Raw genomic sequence first — 18,510 nt, 5'->3', positions numbered from 1 at the left:
GTGAAATGAGGAGGCTTTCCCCTCTGTGTCTCCTCCAGCGAGAGAGAAATTAGCTCCAGGCGGTGGACCCCAGTCTGTTTGGGTCCTCGCTCACTCACACGCCATCCATGGACCCCCCCTCATCTGCCTGATTGGAAAAACCCATCAACATTGAAATTGCTCACTGAAAGGTTTTCATGGCCACCCAGTGTGTCTCTTAGTCTATCCCTGCGCCAGCCCCATCAAGCCTAAAGAAAGTCATTTTCTCACCATCGCTGAGGAAATCACCATGCCTGGAGTAGACTTTATAGAGCATTTGTTTACTGCTGCTTCGTGTGTGTGTGTGTGTGTGTGTGCACATGCTTGGAGTTGGGATCCTCTCTTGGAGAGCAGCACTAATACAGTTTTGATGACTCCGTCCTCATGTTCAACAGTGATATTTGTTTGTGCTTTTTGACTGCCATCTGTCACAATCCACAACAATAGCAGTCTCAACCAATCCTCTTGATTCACTGTCTGCTGGATGCAAATGGCTGCCTCCCCACAGTAGCTGTTGGCAATTTGGATGAGCCATTTGATGTAGGCTATTTTAATTCAAAGCGCATATGGTAATATAAGATAAAATACTCTTCAAAAGGAACTGGCAAAATAGTTTAGCTTTAAGATAGAAGCATCTGCTGTCGAAGGCTCTCATTGAAAAACACTAGCATCTAACCTGTCATGAGGGGCAGAACCTGCCTGTCAGTCATGCCCTACCCTAACCCTAATCGTAACCCAGGGCAACCATGTCCTTAGTGGGAGGGACGTTGGTGGGAACAGTGGCAGGGGTTAATGTGTTTTTTTCTTTGAAAGTTTCAAAAAAGCTAACCTCAAAATGTATCACTATAGCTTTCACTGGTCCTCCGAACTTGTGTTTTTGTGTTTTAGATTTAGTTGTATACAACCATATACGGTATAAAGTTGTGATCAATGACATAATATTGTGATGCTGGCAAACCTTACCCAGATCCTAGGTCCACCTGTCTGAAGTCGGCTGTCTGTGTGTCTCTGCAGGTGACTTTGTCGAGCCGTGGCCCATGGGACTGGCACGGGGTGGAGGGTTGCCGGATGCCCGTAGCCGAGCAGCGGCCACGGCCTCGACCATGACCCGGCTGATGTTGGGCCGGACCCTGGAGCGGATCTGCAAGGGCGTGCTGCTCCTGTGCCTGGTGCACTTCGTCATCATGATGATCCTCTACTTCGACGTCTACAGCCAGCGCTTCGACATCTTCAGCCGCTTCAACAACGGCCGTGGCGCCAACGCCTCCCGTGCCGCCGGGGCCCACCACTACTACTACTACAACTCCACCAGGCCCAACGCCACCTTCGCCAACTTCCTGGCCACCGCTGACCAGCTGCTGGCCAGCGGCAGACCCGAGGCCAACCACACACCGCCCACGCCCAAGCCCATACCGCCATGCCCAGAGGTGCCCCCCGGCCTGGGTAAGAAATCCTACCCTTGCAGATTCCCTCAACCTCAACCGCAGTGCTAATCTTCCTCTTCATTTCCTCTAGGAAGGAGTAAATTGTCAAAATACTTTGAGGAAGTTGTCAGACATCAGAATCCTATTTGAGCTTGAACTCTGGAAGTACATCACCCTCAGTCATGGAGGATTACTGGCTTGGTACAGGGCCTGCACTGCTGTGTGTTATTAGGTGTCTTAATAATACAAGTAAAGCAGCTTTCAAAATACCAGAGCGAGAGAGAAAACGGGTCGATTTTCTGATGAAATGGAGTCATGAGTAGATAGTTGAAGGAGAAAAGAGGGGAAAGTGTTAATAGTACAGTCGTGAGATGTGGCCAAAGATGGTCAATACATGGAGTCCAGAGCGGTGATTTAGTGAGGATTCACAGCAGACTCCAATTACTGTAAAAGCCATCATTTCTGTCTGTTTTCAAGGCAAGGGTAATATGGATTTAGTGTCAGCACTCTCCACAGTATGTGATTGTATTTCATTCACAACACATAACAAGCTACGACTATCGTTCTTAAAACAGCAGTAAAGAAGAGTGGTCAACAACATGCACTATGCTGACTTTCACAGAAAATGAAAAGAAATAACACAGAAGTCTCTGTCAGGATTTTTAGTTTATTATCCCACTCAAACTACAATTTTGTTTTTACTCCCATCCACTGAATCCATGTGATTTCCATTGCATTGAATGCATTTGTCATCCATGTTTTTTTTTGCCTGTGGTGCTTTAATGAATGTTTTTGCTAACATCAGCTCAAAACTCTGCTGTACAGGGGAACACCTTTCCTTGAAGAATCACCTTTATCAGCAGAAAAAAAATAATGATAATAATAAAACACTCATTAACCCCAATGTCATTGTAAGGCATTTCAGCAGCCATAATGAGCAGTCGATTTTCAAATGAATTTGATATGGCTGCGAGCAGCATGCCTGTGCTACCCGTATCCTACTAATGAGTTTCAAGCAGAGCTCCTGGGGAGCCTAGGGGTGGATGCCGAGTCAGAGCGGTCCACACAATTTCACAGCTCTCTTTTACCTCATCCACCCCCCACCGCCTCTGTCTCTCTCTGTCTCTCCATCTAACTTTTGCTCTCGCTTCCCCTCTTTCTCTCTCTCTCTATCTCTCTTTCTGTCTCTCTACCTGTCTCTCACACTCTCCTCTGGCCCTCTCTTTGAAGTTGCTGTTTGTTGAGGGCCACGTCAGCGTTCGTGGATGGTGGGTTGTTTATGGCCATCCTTCTCCTCTCATCACTCTGGAACGAGCGATTGATGGACTGGCTGTAAGCCTGATCCAGGGCCCCACGTCCTCCAGTCTGGAGCTCACCTCCACACTCCGTATGATGCAAGACAGTGGTGGACAAATGGACAGACTGGACACACAGGCCTCTATGGTTCCCCTACATGATATCTGAGCATGGCTCCACTACATGAGATATCTGAGCATGGCTCCTCTATATGAGATCTCTGAGTATGGCTCCACTACATGAGATATCTGAGTGTGGTTCCTCTATATGAGATCTCTGAGTATGGCTCAACTACATGAGATCTCTGAGTATGACTCCACTACATGAGATCTCTGAGCATGGCTCCACTATATGAGATATCTGAGTATGGCTCCACTATATGAGATATCTGAGTATGGCTCCACTATATGAGATATCTGAGTGTGGTTCCTCTATATGAGATCTCTGAGTATGGCTCCTCTATATGAGATCTCTGAGTATGGCTCCTCTACATGAGATCTCTGAGTATGGCTCCTCTACATGAGATCTCTGAGTGTGGTTCCTCTATATGAGATCTCTGAGTGTGGTTCCTCTATATGAGATCTCTGAGCATGGCTCCACTATATGAGATATCTGAGTGTGGTTCCTCTATATGAGATCTCTGAGTATGGCTCCTCTACATGAGATCTCTGAGCATGGCTCCTCTATATGAGATCTCTGAGTATGGCTCCTCTACATGAGATCTCTGAGCATGGCTCCTCTATATGAGATCTCTGAGTATGGCTCCACTATATGAGATATCTGAGTATGGCTCCTCTACATGAGATCTCTGAGCATGGCTCCTCTATATGAGATCTCTGAGTATGGCTCCACTATATGAGATATCTGAGTATGGCTCCTCTACATGAGATCTCTGAGCATGGCTCCTCTATATGAGATCTCTGAGTATGGCTCCTCTACATGAGATCTCTGAGCATGGCTCCTCTACATGAGATCTCTGAGTATGGCTCCACTATATGAGATATCTGAGTATGGCTCCTCTACAGAGAGACAATCGTGCAGAGGACACTTTGTGCCTCGGCCGTCTCAAGGAGAGCCCGTGTATTCGAGGTGTTGTGGTTGGTTTGCAAATTACCATTTCAGAAAAGCAGGACTGAGTGTTTTATACCTCCAACTACTTATTAGTGATGAGAACTGAGGATTGTGTGCAAGAGACAAAGTACCAATTAATGCCAGTCTGCCTGACAGGGAGCACTTTTCTCCCAGCTCATCTACCAAGAATGTGCATTCAATTAAACACAGGCACAACTTAATTCACTTTTGTCACTGAAATAGAAACACTTGTCCTGCACACGTTGTGTTCTCCTTCAGGGAAACAACATGTCAGTGTAGACAAAATAGACGAGATTAAAGGTTAACCCTGCGGCTCTTCTGATTTACTATTCCTATTCATTTTCCTTTCAATAGATACAAGCCATTATTGGCGAAGGATTGCCCAGCAATGCAATGTAGACTGTGTACCTATGTATACTAATGCAAAGGCGAGGTGCTTGTGAGCTGAAGTGCTAGACACAGAGGCGGGTCTCTGGAGGTATGACCAGGGGTTAAATTGGGATTTTCTATGCGGGGGGGCTCTGATCCGGAGGGGCAAATTTCACAAATCTTTCGTGGATTATGCAGTAAATAAGTTGCCAAATTAAACAAAAAACACATCACCGTTAAAGTTGTATTAGTATTGATTGATTCACATCCATATGAATGGATGACATGACAAACAAGTGGTGGGAAATGGAAAGTGTTAGGTTACTTTTCTCTGATCACATTTTTTTTATTTAAAAAATATTCACAGGGTCAATGCTAAAATACACTACTCACCCGAAAGCCTTTTATTCACTTTTTGTGAATAGTGTATGTTCAAGGACCAACGCATAGCCAGGAGGAAGATTCAGATGCTGAGCAACCATCCACAAGCAGTGAAGCTATCAGCCAACAACTCCAGCATTTTTTATATGTTGCTTAATATGTACTCTGTAGATTTTGAGTGTGTTTAATGAGGTCACATTAAGAGCTGATTCATAGAAACAAATAAGTTTGAAATTCATCCAGCTAGGAATGAGAAATGTGATTCGGAGATCGCATAGACTACTTGCTATTTAGAATTAGCAGCATTGTTCTTTTTAACTAGTGCTTGCGAGTTGTCACACCAGTAGCAGACTATCCCTGCATGTCTAAGGTTAATTGTTCCTGCTTAATGAAAATGCAAGCCCATATCTAATGATATTAGCCTATCGGTGATGATCAAATACCGTGCACCTTTAATTTAGTTTCTCTTACCTCGCCATTCACCTGTCTACTACGATATGTCTGATGATGACCGAATTGACGTTGTGTTGTCTGATCTGGGAGGAGGAGCTTCTGGGCAAGTTTCGTGCGCGATATGCCTACTTCTCAAACTTGCTCCAGATGTCTAGGCCAGCCTATCCCTACCATTATTTAGAATTGTTTTTTAAAACAAGAAAGATTTGCAATGGAAAAGTTGTAAATGAGTAGGACAACATTGCTTGTGAATGGACTAGGCAGACTGCCAAAATCGGCTGTGCAGAACTCCAGCCCTGGCCCAATTTAACCTCTGGGTATGACTCAGAGTGGGCAGCACAGGTGACATGAAAACTGAGCAAAAGAAAGATGTGATTGGACAATCTGTCTAACAACATAATACTAACACATAATTGCCTCTATTTGTGCTTTTGAAATGCCTCATATGAATACCTCAAAGGTAATTCATATAAGCATTATTTAAAGTTATGAATCGTTTTTAGGTTTTGCAATTTGTAAATGTCTCTTATTACCGCACTATATCTGTAAATACAACCCTTGCAATCTATTTGCAATTGGTTTTATCTTACTCAACATCACAGGAATTTTAACTGGAATTTTTAAGAATTCCTTCAACAAATTCAATTACTTTTGGCCTTTTTTCAGTTGTAGACCAAAAAATAGAGCTTTGCTGATTTTGGACAAACCAATCTGATGACAACACAAGGCACAAGATTTTCTTGTGCCTTGATCCAGTCAAAAATCAGCACATGCAAAGCCATGGATAGTCTTAGTACATAATCATAGATAATACATGACCTAATTACAACACCTGGCTCAGCTTCGTTCAAGCTATCGTATTGAAAGACAGCGCTAGCAGTTATTGTAGCAGCAGTAATGCATTGAGCCTGTGGCCATCATGTGGGCAGATACTTATTAGCAAACCTGGCTATCACTTTTGCTGGCTGGTACAGGATGGGAGGAATGATGTGTGCAAAGAACACGCGGCAAGACTGTGATGCCTGTGTGCTTGCTGGTCCCAGGTGCAGCCTGTCATGGATATTATGAAGGAGCAGACCCTAGGCTAGCAGCAATGGCCATCTGTAGATTGTGGCCCAGCTGACAGGTGCCGCTGGTGGGTGGTTGCGTGCAGGAGCCAGCCCTCCTACACCGGAGGATGGACATTAATGACAGATAGACAGAACTGGCACCAGACTAGGTAAGAAGATAAAACCAAATGAAGAAAAGACAAGAAAGCCTATAAAATTAAAGGGAAGAAAAGAAATGTTATCTCACATTGACCTAGTTAAGCTTTATTTTTCACAAGGGACCTAGAGCTCACAATGTAGATTTGCTTTTTTTTTTAAAGAAGCTGTTTTTATCTGTGCAGTAGTTACACCTCTCCTCCAAAACCATCTTAATGAGACTAAACAGTCTGCCAAACGCGATTTGTATTACGACAGAAAAGCCTCTTTTCTCTTAGCTGTCCCAGACCCACTCATGCTGCCGCACCCACCCTCATCCACCATTATCCCACTTCCTCTCCCTCTCTCTATATAAAAACAATCACACACATACAGTGTCCGGTGAGTAATGCCTCAGGGGCCAAGCGTGCTCCAGACGAGACTGGCACCTGCGCCCATGAGTGTGGACAGATCATTTTCTCCAGCCTGCCTCGGGGGAATCACCACCACGGGAGGGGAGTTAGGCAGGAGAAAGTGTTCATTTGAGGCGAAGAGGAAGCAGTGGAGCAGGGCCACAGTGTAGAGAGAGGAGGAGAGGAGAGATCCAGAAATGCTTTTGGAGAACTAGATTGAGTAAGTGTGTGTGTAGGTGGGGGGGTTGAGGGGTGGGTGTGAGAAAAACAGTGAAGGTGTTTCGATGGTTGAGCAGTTGCACCCGTTATAATCACAAGGCTTGGATTTTGCCCCAGGCTGCTGTCTATATACTCCTCAGTAGCGAGGCTCAGTAGGAGCGCTTTTATGATCAATCCCCTGCCAGGGGAGGAAGAGAGAACCGCTGCGCAGGGAAAGTCCTTTAAAAGCTGACCCTGGGTGACTTTTCTCATTATTTAGTTTATTTTTGTTTCTCTGTCGAAATGTCCAATAGTCAGTATAAAGCATGTACTATACTGTATATACTATGTACTCTCAGTTCATGTTTTCCAAGAGAGCCCAAGAACACAATTTCCATTCTAGGCAGCTCTGCTCAGGGACCAGTGAATCCACACTCAGTAACATCCACGAAAACATGTCCTGCTCTGTCTACTACACGAAGGAGGCTCTCTTTACTTATTCATCAATATTCTTCGCCGCTCTCCTCTTCCTCAGCGTCTTTGTGTTTTTTTTCTCTCTACATCTTAGTTCCTGCTAAATGCCATTTGAAGTCTGTGCTCTGGCACCCCAGGGCTTGGCCAGGTTCTCTGAAAGAGAGAGCGTTTTATAAATAGCCGTGAAACATCAGCCGGGCCCTAAGCCCACTGGAGCCCCCTCTCCTCCCTCCCAGGACCACCGCTTCCGCCAAAGTCCGCACTGAATATTTAGTTCAGGAGGCACAGTAGAGCACATAAGACATATTATGAGTGCCCAGAATACCTCACTGTATTTAAAAAAAAACATTCACACACTGTAACAGTGAAATGCTTTTGTCACTTTGTCATGGGTGATTTTCATTTTAGATCACTGTCAGTTTATACAAAACTGAAAAAAATTCTGTGCAGGGTTAATTTTTCAAACCTTAAAGACCTCATGCAGCAGTAATGTGTAATTATGTGATGGGCAGCTAGTCCCTTGAGGTAAATAATGAACTGCCATAGTATGTGGTTACACAGTACATTAGCCACATACTGTTCATTGTTTTAAACTGAGGAGGACTGCTAAAAAATGGGTTGATGAACAAAATCAATTTTAATGCCTGCATGACTGCCAAACAAGGACGTGTGTGTTGACTCTATCAATGGAGTCCTGCTTGCTTGCAGAGAAACATGCCAGAGAAATCTTTTTTTTCCCTCCCTCACATGTGCACAGTGCAGAGAGTCAGCCATAATTAGAAGGTACAGAATGACCCTGACAGTGATGGCAGTCGCCTCGCATTTGTATTAGCTGCATTGAAAATAAGTCATCTTCCTGTTCCCTCATGGTAGCCGTAATGTCCAATCTTTATCCTGACCAGATGCTTTGTGAACACACTATAACATCATTGGCAGGGTGAATCGATATCCTGACCAGGTGCCTCGAGTCGTGAGTGTGGTATCATAGACTTATGAGCGTCTGTGCTCTCCATAGATGGATGTTTCCTTCGTTCAGCTGATCTATAATGTGGTGGCTTCCATTTAGATTGTCACATCGGGTCATTGTCACCGTGGACACAATCAATGGGAGAGGAGGAACGTTGTGGCGTGGGAAGAATTGGGCCTCGTGCTGGAAAATTGCTTCCATCCTTCTCATTACCTCAATGCAGCCATTAAGAGGTTCCTGTCCCTAACTAGATAGACGACAAATGATGAATGGCAAAACAGAAGCATGGTATTGTCATCTGTAAGGGGATTGCAGAGGGCTTTTTTTTCTGCCAGCCCTTGCTTTCTTTTTCTCCTTCTCCCTCCTCTGAGCTTTGAACTGGTATAGGATTGACAGAGTCCATGTTTGTCTTACATCTTTGCTTGAATTGGGGGGGGGGTTATGCTGTGGGTGCATGGATGGCTGTATTACAGATACATGTGAATGCACAGCTCTTTATCCTGGTCATGATGAAATGCCTGGCTCGCTCACAACTCACTGATGTATAAACCCAGTAGCGGAGGAGGAGGAGGAGGAGAAGGAGGAGGATGAGACTGAGTTCATCATTTATTGAGGCCAGAACTGGTCTTCTTTGGTTTATTTATGCACTTATTTATTTACAAGTGTTATTTGTTCAAGTCTGTTCTCATTGCTGGCACATTTACAGCACGCCTACCCTGCGCAGGAGCCTGCCGTAGGGCTTTTTTTTTAAAAAAAGATCACAAGATTTGAGAGAGATATATTGGATTAGCGCTTAGACCTGTTAATGCAATAAGACTGGCTAGATTGCTATGAGAGTAAGCTAATTGGATGAGTGAAATCTCTCTCATCTCCAATGCAGAGGACCAATGCACGGTGTTACCCTGAGAAGATAAGCATTTAGATATGAATGTGTGATGTTAACTTCTTAGGTGTCAGTCAGAGAGTGGCATGCCGCTAACTATAATAGCACGTTGAAGTAGACATTTCACAATTAGTGAGTGGGTGTCTTAGTAAAGCATGCAATGCCCTGAGTGACAGAGTACAGCTTTGGTCTGTTACTGTGTGTTGTATATACGTATGAAATATGTTATGTTTCTCTGTGCATTTCTGCAGAGTTTATTCGTGTGTGTACTTTTTTGTAATGACATCTTGCCCCCTCTAGAATAGTCCAGTTCCGCAAACAACAGATGTGACCATATGCATTGAACTAAGAGTCTTTTCTGACATGTCCTTGCTGTATTAGTATTTAAAGGGACATATAAATGAGTACTAATGACACAGAATTGCCAGAGTGGTGAGCACTACATAGTACACATCAGACTGTGGCCAGAGTGGTGAGCACTACATAGTACACATCAGACTGTGTCCAGAGTGGTGAGCACTACATAGTACACATCAGACTGTGGCCAGAGTGGTGAGCACTACATAGTACACATCAGACTGTGGCCAGAGTGGTTAGCACTACATAGTACACATCAGACTGTGGCCAGAGTTGTGAGCACTACATAGTACACATCAGACTGTGGCCAGAGTTGTGAGCACTACATAGTACACATCAGTCTGTGGCCAGAGTGGTGAGCACTACATAGCATGTGGGCTTGATGTTTTTGATTGAGGGTTTTTTTTGCAACATCATTTGCTTTAGGTCCCCTTAAGAAGTGAGTCTGTTTTTGTCTTCATTGCCCTGAACTGAAAATGATCTGATGTTACTTTTACACTGATGTTATTTTAAGGCTCAAAGGAAAGACTGCGTGCATCTTTAGTTTTTCAGGACGTTTCTAGTATTGGTTGACTGCACGCCCTGGAAAATGTATAAATAAATCACAAAAAGTATTTTATGTCAACAAAAATTCCATACAATAACTGTAATTTTAGGAAATTGTACATCTCTGAAACAGTATATGTTTTTAGATAATATATCTATGTGAAGATGATAAGCTGGTCAGGTGTCGATGTGTTTACAGGTGTAGGATTTGTCAAATCTGCATCCCAAAGAAGCTACAGTACTGGATTTCTCTACTTCCTTAGCAGTCTTAGCTGTTTTATTTACCAAAGGGAACATACGAGTATCATATAGACTTAATCATTATGTTTTTCTCAGAATTCACACCCATGACCTTGGTTGATTATTATTACAATATGCTCTCAGTTTGAAATACAAAAACAACAAAACAGACCTTCACACTTCACACACCAAAGGGTTACAAAAAGAGCACAAGAAAAGCCGCAAAAAATAGTTGGATATTACCTTTTCAAAATTATATTTTTAAGTTAAATATAAGCTAACAGAGCTTTTCTAATGGTACATTTCCAACGTGAATCATTGTTTTTGTTGTAGATTTTAGTAGAATTCATTTTAAGGAGATACTAAACGTAGATGTGTCGTTGTATGCTTTCACCCATGTGAATTCCTGTGGCTTAGTTGGCAGAGCAGGGGGATAACATCAAGACCATGGGTTCAATACCCTGCATGCATGCTGATTGAAGTGTATGTTGTAAAGGTAAATTATCTGCTAGACGTTTATATCATCATTCACAGTATTGTTTGTGACGCCATACAACAAGTAATAATGTAATTTTCCACAAAAATAATTTTTACTTAAATAATCACTCTATAAGCTAGTCACATTTAAAAGGCCTGACTCCCCAAAAAGACTGCCTTGTCCCTGAGCTGAGTGCACTGAGAAAGAATCACTAGGAGGTCTAATGGTTGGAGGTTCAGTCATTTCAGCCTTTCTGTATATGACAGTAGCTTTATTGGTAATCTACTATGTTAAACAGTAGATCACTTTAAAGCCACATTGCAATAATTTACTGGCAAATAGCTGCCAGTAAGATACTTGATGTTTTAGTTTTTTTTTTTTTACAATAGGCGAATTTCTAATGTAGATTCAAAAACAGTAAAGTACTGAAAACTATAACAATTACTTACTGTTGACATTCTTCTGGCAATTTACTGGAGATAATGTAAAAAAAAAAATCACACCAGACATTCGATGAAATACTAGAAATGAACTACAGCAATAGCTCCCAATAACTAACTGCAGTTTTCACAGGAAATGTTTATCATTGAAGAGCTAGAGAAGAATAATAACGTTTAACTCGTAGAAAGGGACCTGCAATATATGGCATGGCTCTGGCATTCTCTTCCTTACCTAAGCTTTCGGGGCCATTGGACTGAGGGTGGCTGTGTTCTGCCGTGAGTGTGGTGGACTGACCATGTATATCTGCCACCTCCACTTACAGCGCTGGCTAAAAACGTACACAGCCTTTTTCACTAGAAAGCAAATAACTGCCACACTCAATTTATGTAGTTGTTTTTCCCACAAGCAATAATACTGCTTTGCCATCTCCCCCCCCCCCCCCCCCCCCAGTAGTGAGAAACACCCTCAGAACAGGTTGCGCTGTGCACGTCTGTGAACCACATCTGCACTTCTTTCCAAGTTGTTGTTGCAAGCCAATTTCAGGGTCGGCTATAGTGAGTGATTCACAGTTGGTTTGATTACCAGTTATACTGTGCACAGTAGCACAGTAAACAGGCATTGTTAGTAATGGCATTATTTGAGGATTTCTTCTTTCTCAGCGTTTCTCAGTATGTGGCTGTTGACCATTATGCCTAATGTAAAGCTTGCTTTGCTTATGAATTCTATATACAGTTAGCAGATGATATCAATCAAAACATTCAAGATGGCGTTATAGTCATAAACAGGTTATATAATCGATGTGTTGTGGTGGTTTCAGCTTTAGCTATTTTAAGTCTTCCTTCAGCATATTTGATGGTACGTTGTGATTGGGTGGGTTGGTCTCAGACCCAGCGGTCAGGTACCTGGGGGTCTATTTAAGATCCTTTCAGATCTGCCACTCCCCTCTGCTCTCTGCTTAGCTGACCAGAAGCTTTTGACTTAGATGACCAGAAGTGCATTTTTGCAGTGGTAGCTGTGTTTTTGATCATGTTGAAATTTCCAATTAGATTTTCCCTCTTTAAGTTGTCCATTGCAAGGAGCCCCCCCCCCTCCCCCCCCCTTCTTTCTTTTGTGGCGTGTGCCAAGACAAAACTGATCACTGGAGATAAGGCTCTGTTTTCCGCAGCGGACATGTAAAGCAGGGCATCAGGTAATGCCAGCTGGCCACAGTACTGCATTACAGTTCCCCATGGACATGTCATCTTTAATCCAGTTTGAACCAGTAATGCACTGTGGATTATCAGGGACAGTTGCTTGACCAGTTGCACTTTACATCTATAAATTAGGGCTTAGTATATTTAACAAATGGGGTTGGTATTTACACGTTTGTCCATGTGTTCAGGAGAGAAATGAATGCTACGGCCAGCCAGTTAGCATGTACAAAATTAATTTCATTAAAATTACTGCAGCTTTAAAACGGATTAACGCGATAAGCCTTTTAAGGACGTGATTCTGGTCTAGGACTAGGACTTCTGGTCTAGTTGATGGCAAGGTTTCAAATTCTGAGATTATTTACTGAACTTGGATCATTTTCTAAAAATATCTAAATTTCCAAAATCCAGTCTACTCGATTTCTTCTAATCTTTGAGCTTGTGGCCAAAATGGATTTGGAAATCCAAGCAGAGATATCAGCTCTTGCATGTATGCATGTTTTCTTTTCTTTTCTTTTCAACCTGATATGGAAAGGATACAATGTGAGTTTTTCCTGCATTATTAATAAACCCCACCGGCTGAAAGTTTCTGAGAGGCTACCTCCGCTGCAAAACTTGCCAGGACTAGTTTATTTCGGCCACAGCTGAATAGCTCTAGGTAATTAGATTTAGAGAAACGTAGTAAAAGACATCCAGCAGTTATGGACCGCCTCATAAATCATCTGGAGTCTCCGCACACGCACACAGTAATGAAGCTGGTTAGAATTGAGCTGCATGGCCCAGAATGCCTAGCAGTCAGAGGGGTGGAGTGACAGAGCAGACTCTCTGAGGGGATGGTACAGAGAAGGTTAGAAAGAAACACTCACCAAAAGTGTCAAGGTGTTCACAAATAAGCAGTACTATATGTAGTAGGTCTTACATGTATACACTCTATACATTATATCAGACTGAGTAGGTACCTAAACACTGCAGACTTGAATTCATATGTCTCTGATGCTTTGCCAGAATCACTATAACCGTTCAGTTCAATTAAATAAAAAATAAAAAATAATAATTTGGGAGGGTTATAGTCTGCTTCGTTGCTTTTTCCTATAGATGTTACGGCACTTCAGACAGTGCTGTTTTAAACACCAGCCTCTGCGTCCACTCCTGTTCACCAAGCATGCACAACTGCAGCCCAGGCCATGGAAGCTTTTGTAGACGTTTGCTAGTGGTGGCGTCCTGAGGTATCTGCCAGGATGTGTGTTGTTAGGAGGTGTGTTTTGCTGGTGAAGTAGGTCAGTGCAAGATTATTCCAGCAGCAGAGGGACTCAAGCTGAAGTGCAGCAGCAGCATCAGCAGCAGCAGCAACGGTATTGATCATATCCCTTTAGTGTCTGGAGACACCGCTGGAAAGCCTTTTTTCCTCCTCGTAAATGAGGGCACTTGGTCTCATGCAGCGGTTGTGCTGTTAATAGAATTTGTGGGAGGTGCTCTGATGCAGGGTGAAAAAGGTCTCAGTAGTGGTATAAGGTCATCGGAGAAATGAGCAGGGCTCTTGTCATGTTTGCTTGACTGATTTTTATGAATTTGACGGTCATCAGATGCCTTGAGTAGGCTATCTATGGAGTTAACAGCACATCAGCAAGTGATGAATGAGGGATTTCAAGGGCAAATTTGATGAGACGTTTAAATTGAAGAGACTGAAAATGGTGTGTCTCACAAGAAAATGATAAAATATTTTATTTCCGCACTTGAAAAGCTGACCACAGTGCCAAATGATCCACAACCAGACCAAGCATGGCCATGTTGATAAGAGGCCCTTAGGAACCTCATTGCAGTAGCCTTTTCCATGCTAATTTTTCATTCAGAACATTGCTACTCCACAGAGAGGTCTAACCTAGTGAGTAAGAGTGAACTTAATTGAGGTCATTAGAGCTCTAGCTCAGTGCAACAGAAAGAAAAACAAAAAGCTTTTTTTTATATCAAGTGAGGCCTGCGGCTGACTGGTGAACAGAGGGAGAGAGAGAGAGCGAGAAAGAGAGAGAAAGAGAGAGAAGGAGAAAGAGAGAGAGAGAGATACTGCCCTGGACCTTGCGCTTCAAATCTTCTCTTTGGATGCTGTTCAGAGCTGCTGCTGGTTGCAACCAAACATCCAGTTTGAGGCTTTCAGTCCAAATCATTTGGTGTTACAGGCCCTTCTGCTCAGTTATACATCCAGCTGGCAGGGGGAGGAGGAGGCTGCATGTGGTCCAGTTAAAGTGCCGGCCCTCTCTGCTGTTGCTGTAGGCTGGTGTGGCCTGGACTGGCATCAGGCCCTGAAACCTTATGCCCCATGTTCCAATTAAAAACAAAACTGTTGGTGTGGGTGCTTGATTGGGACAAGCAAGCTTCCCTCTGCCACTGTGCCACTGTCATGACTGGCGGCTATTAGAACTTTGTTGGGGCTGTATTGTCTGTGCTGCTTTAGCAGTTGGTTGATCCTTTTCGACTTTGAATTACATCAAAGACAGATTTTAGTTTGGATGAATTTTAGGGGCAAATACATAGAACAAAGAGGAACTGGGGTAGTAACTGCGTAGAGGTGTTGTTTACTGTGCATGCATGTTTGGTGCATGTGCGTTGGTCTGAGTATTTCATATACTCATATGTTTGCTTTTATCTGTGTAACTGATCTCTCTCTCTGTCTCTCTTTCTCTCTTTCTCTCTCTCTCTCTGTGTGTTCTGGTTTCATGACACTATGAGGTTATGAATTTGGGAGCAGTGTTTTATTACACTCACAGAGCTGTTCCTCTGGCTCAGGCTCCAATCATGTGTTGGCGACATCTCTCTGAGCTCTCTCGCTCTCTCCCAGGTGGCATACCTGGCTTCAGCGTGAGAGGAGGGGACGGGGGTTGGCACGATGTACACACTGTGTCTTCACAAACAGGACAGTGGAATCAATGCGCTGTGCCAAATGATCTAGGGGAAGCATTAGAAAAAGCTCTCTCTCTGGGGGAGGGGGGGGGGGGGGGCAAACAAAACTGTGGCCGCTACCTAAACTCTTGCCAAATGAAGCCTCACTAATTATTAATTGAAAGTGTCCAACATGATGGCTGAGAATATGTTACTCTGGGCGAGTGAGCACAGTGTGCATTTTAACAAAAGCTCCCCAACTGATACCCCCCCCCCCCCCCCCCCGCCCATCAGCCAAGTCACGCTATTTTATTAGTTCCTGAAAGTTCCCCTGATTATGCCCCCTTTTTAAAATTATTTTATTATCTGCCGTTTGTGTGGCTGGCGATAAGGGCCGCGTGTGCTTGGGGAGAGATAGCGAGCAAAGCACGGATGATAAAAACGGTCCTCTGAATTCTAATTGTACTCTTAATCTCGCCCTCTAGTGTCTTTTCACTCCACACGCATTGTTTTTCCTCCCCAAGAAAACATAAACCTTAATTAAAATGGGTCACCAGCCTGGCATCAAAACTCAAGTCACAGCAGACTTTTTTTTTTTGAGGCTCGATTTCTGTCTGGCGGCAGTGGGATGGCTCGACCTCTGTGGTGTGGTGACCTGCAGTAGAGCTGCCATCCGTTAGCTGGACTATCATTACTTAAAGTAATGGCCGCATTAAGTGGAGGTGTCATGTGCAGTACATTGCGCCATACATCATGTGATGAGATAATTCAGGTGCTCTGGATGGCTATGCAGGCTTTATGATGGAGTGGAGTTCCCCGGCTCATGCATGCAATCTTTCTAATTCCCTTTGACACTAACGCTCACTGCTGCCAGAATGGTTTTAAGGGATTGCTCGATGTCTCGTGTTTTTGATTCAGAGTCATCTGTTGGTTTGTATAGATGCCAATTTCTACCGGTGCATTACACCATCTTAGTAAGGTAGACACAGTCAGTCTATAGCTTGTTCCACTGTGTCCAATTCAGCACGCCAGGAATCTTGGAAATGGTTTACCAATAGTGCATAGTGGAGTTATGTCGTTAGCCATACAATACAGTTACATAGTGTTGAATGATGACTTGAGGCTTTGTTTTTTCTATTGTGGTCTGTGGAGAAGAATGTATTATTGGCCAAGGTCTTAGAGTGAGAATGCATGGGAGCGATAGCACCCAGTGAAAGGAAGAGTTTGCAACATTCATTTAACCAGGAATTGACATTGTCAAGAAGGCTAGAAAGCATTCTGAAAGACTACTGTCAGCATTTTTGTATGGTTCTAATGCGAGAAAGTAAACCATCCTGTGGTTCCACTAGATTACTTTGTGCACTGGTGGCAGGGTTATTACTGTGATCAAACAGATGGGATCTTTAGTTTGTATTTATCATATGCAGCACAAGAGGTCGGCTCTAATGATTTTTCTTCTTGCTTCATTTAATGTTTTAATCAATTATTGATTGCCTTGTTTCTCTGTAACCCCACAGTTTAAGCAATTCTAAATACAGTATCTGGGTCAGGGCGATTCTGGTCACCAGAAAACTTGGTAATTGACTCATGGATCATTAAACAGTCATTAAAGCAGCTTATCAAGAGCCTGATTACTAATATGCAGAAGCTATTGTAATTTTCGAGGTGGAGGACATGGAATGGGTGGCGAATAAGAAGGTTTTTCTCCCCTTCTTTGCTGAGCACTTGTTCAGGGGGTTTAGAATGTGAGAGACTTTTACAGCTGTCATTATCGTTTTCTTTTTGTCCTTAGTTATAACGGCGTGACTTTGTTCAACTCTGGAGGGTGCAGTAATTCAGCACTTGCTGGCGTCCTTGAGATTTTAGAGAGAAAGGGACAGGCCGCAGTGGAACACTCAAAGTGCACTCAAAGGAAACGGCACAATTTCACACCGGTTTGCTCCCAGCAAGGGACGGAGGCAGTAGCGGGTTACGGAGATTGCCGGCGGAGAAGGTGGTGGTGGTGGTGGTGGTGGTGGAGGAGGAGGAGGAGGAGGATTACCAGATTGTTCCACGGTGCTGGTCCCTCCAGCGGCCCACAGATTTGTTATCAGAGCCTGTGGGGGGGAAGAGATTTGAGCAGAGGGCAGCTCTGTCCTCCGTGCTCTAAAAAAGAGAAGAAAACCCCCCCCCCCCCCACAAAAACAAGTCTTCCTCCTGCTCCACCGAGCTGTGTTTGTGCCAGTGCATGTGAGCAAAAAAGGCCCTTTTCCTTATGCCAGTGAAAACCTGTGCATCCATCCACGGCATGTGGTTGTGTTTTTTGTGTTTTGCTGATCTAGGCGTTGCCAGAGCTGGCAAGCGGAAGAGCCTGGCAGAGGGTGAGAGGGCAGTGGATCCATCCCCTGTCCTGTTTGTTGCCACCAATGGAGGTGGCGGTGGCGGTGGCGGTGGCGGTGGCAGTGAGGAACGGTGGTGTGAGCCACCCCCAACACCAACTACTCCCTCCACACCCCCACAGACCCCACATACCCCCCCACCCCCCCCCCTTCCCCCCAGGCCGGTTGGCTCCGTTTCCGTGGCTCCACATGAAAGGGCGGGTTTGACTGGGGGAGATGGCAGCTGGCGGCCTCACACAAAAGCAGCCTTTCTATCTCCCCCGGTCTCCCTTTCAGCTGGCCCTTTATTGCCAGGGCTCCGGCCTGTTTGGGAATCAAATCTGTCACGCGGACAATAGGGAAGATGGAATCCGGTTGCCGTGGTTTTGGCGCAGAGAAATGCAAAAACTCTGTTCAAAGAAGTGGCGTGAGGGGAGAGACCGATTCAGAGCCCCTGGAGAAGTGTTCCCAGAATGCACCTGTGTTCCAGCCCTGTTTCTTTAAGTTTTTATTCACCTTTTAATACACTATCTGATTGAGTTTCTCTGTCCAGGTCTGAGGAGTTTCATGTCCAGTTGGACATCAATTCCAGCATGTTTATTGATCTAATCTTTTAATCTTTAGAATCTTTTGTGAGGTAAATGTAGTGTGCATTTTGTGTTGTTTTTGTGATATTTTTTAAACAAGCATACATAATAATGGATTTACTCATTCATGTATTCGGCTGTGAACGCTGCAGATTTCCCTTGACAAATTTCTCTCGAGACCCACAGCCTCACGGTTCCTTGTTCACATAGTACACCATCTCAAATCCATAGGCAGTGTTGCTTTGTGTGGTAAAGTGCCTCTGCTTTTCCGAACGCGTTATATAGAGT

The 18,510-nt window shown here is 44.0% G+C and overlaps 1 protein-coding gene across 1 annotated transcript in view; it reads left to right on the top strand.

The window, feature by feature from the left end:
- Positions 1-1,055: 1,055 nt before the first annotated feature.
- b4galt2 (UDP-Gal:betaGlcNAc beta 1,4- galactosyltransferase, polypeptide 2) overlaps positions 1,056-18,510 on the top strand; it is a gene marked incomplete at both ends in the record, with an annotated part of 53,860 nt that continues 36,405 nt past the window's right edge. Inside the window, one exon of the mRNA XM_080837890.1 lies at positions 1,056-1,461. Coding sequence (XP_080694016.1) covers positions 1,056-1,461 — 406 coding nt within the window. The remainder of the gene's footprint in view (positions 1,462-18,510) is intronic.

The sequence above is a fragment of the Sprattus sprattus genome, assembly GCF_963457725.1.
Source record: "Sprattus sprattus genome assembly, chromosome: 4".
Taxonomy (NCBI): domain Eukaryota; kingdom Metazoa; phylum Chordata; class Actinopteri; order Clupeiformes; family Clupeidae; genus Sprattus; species Sprattus sprattus.
This window is presented reverse-complemented; position numbering and strand designations above follow the sequence as displayed.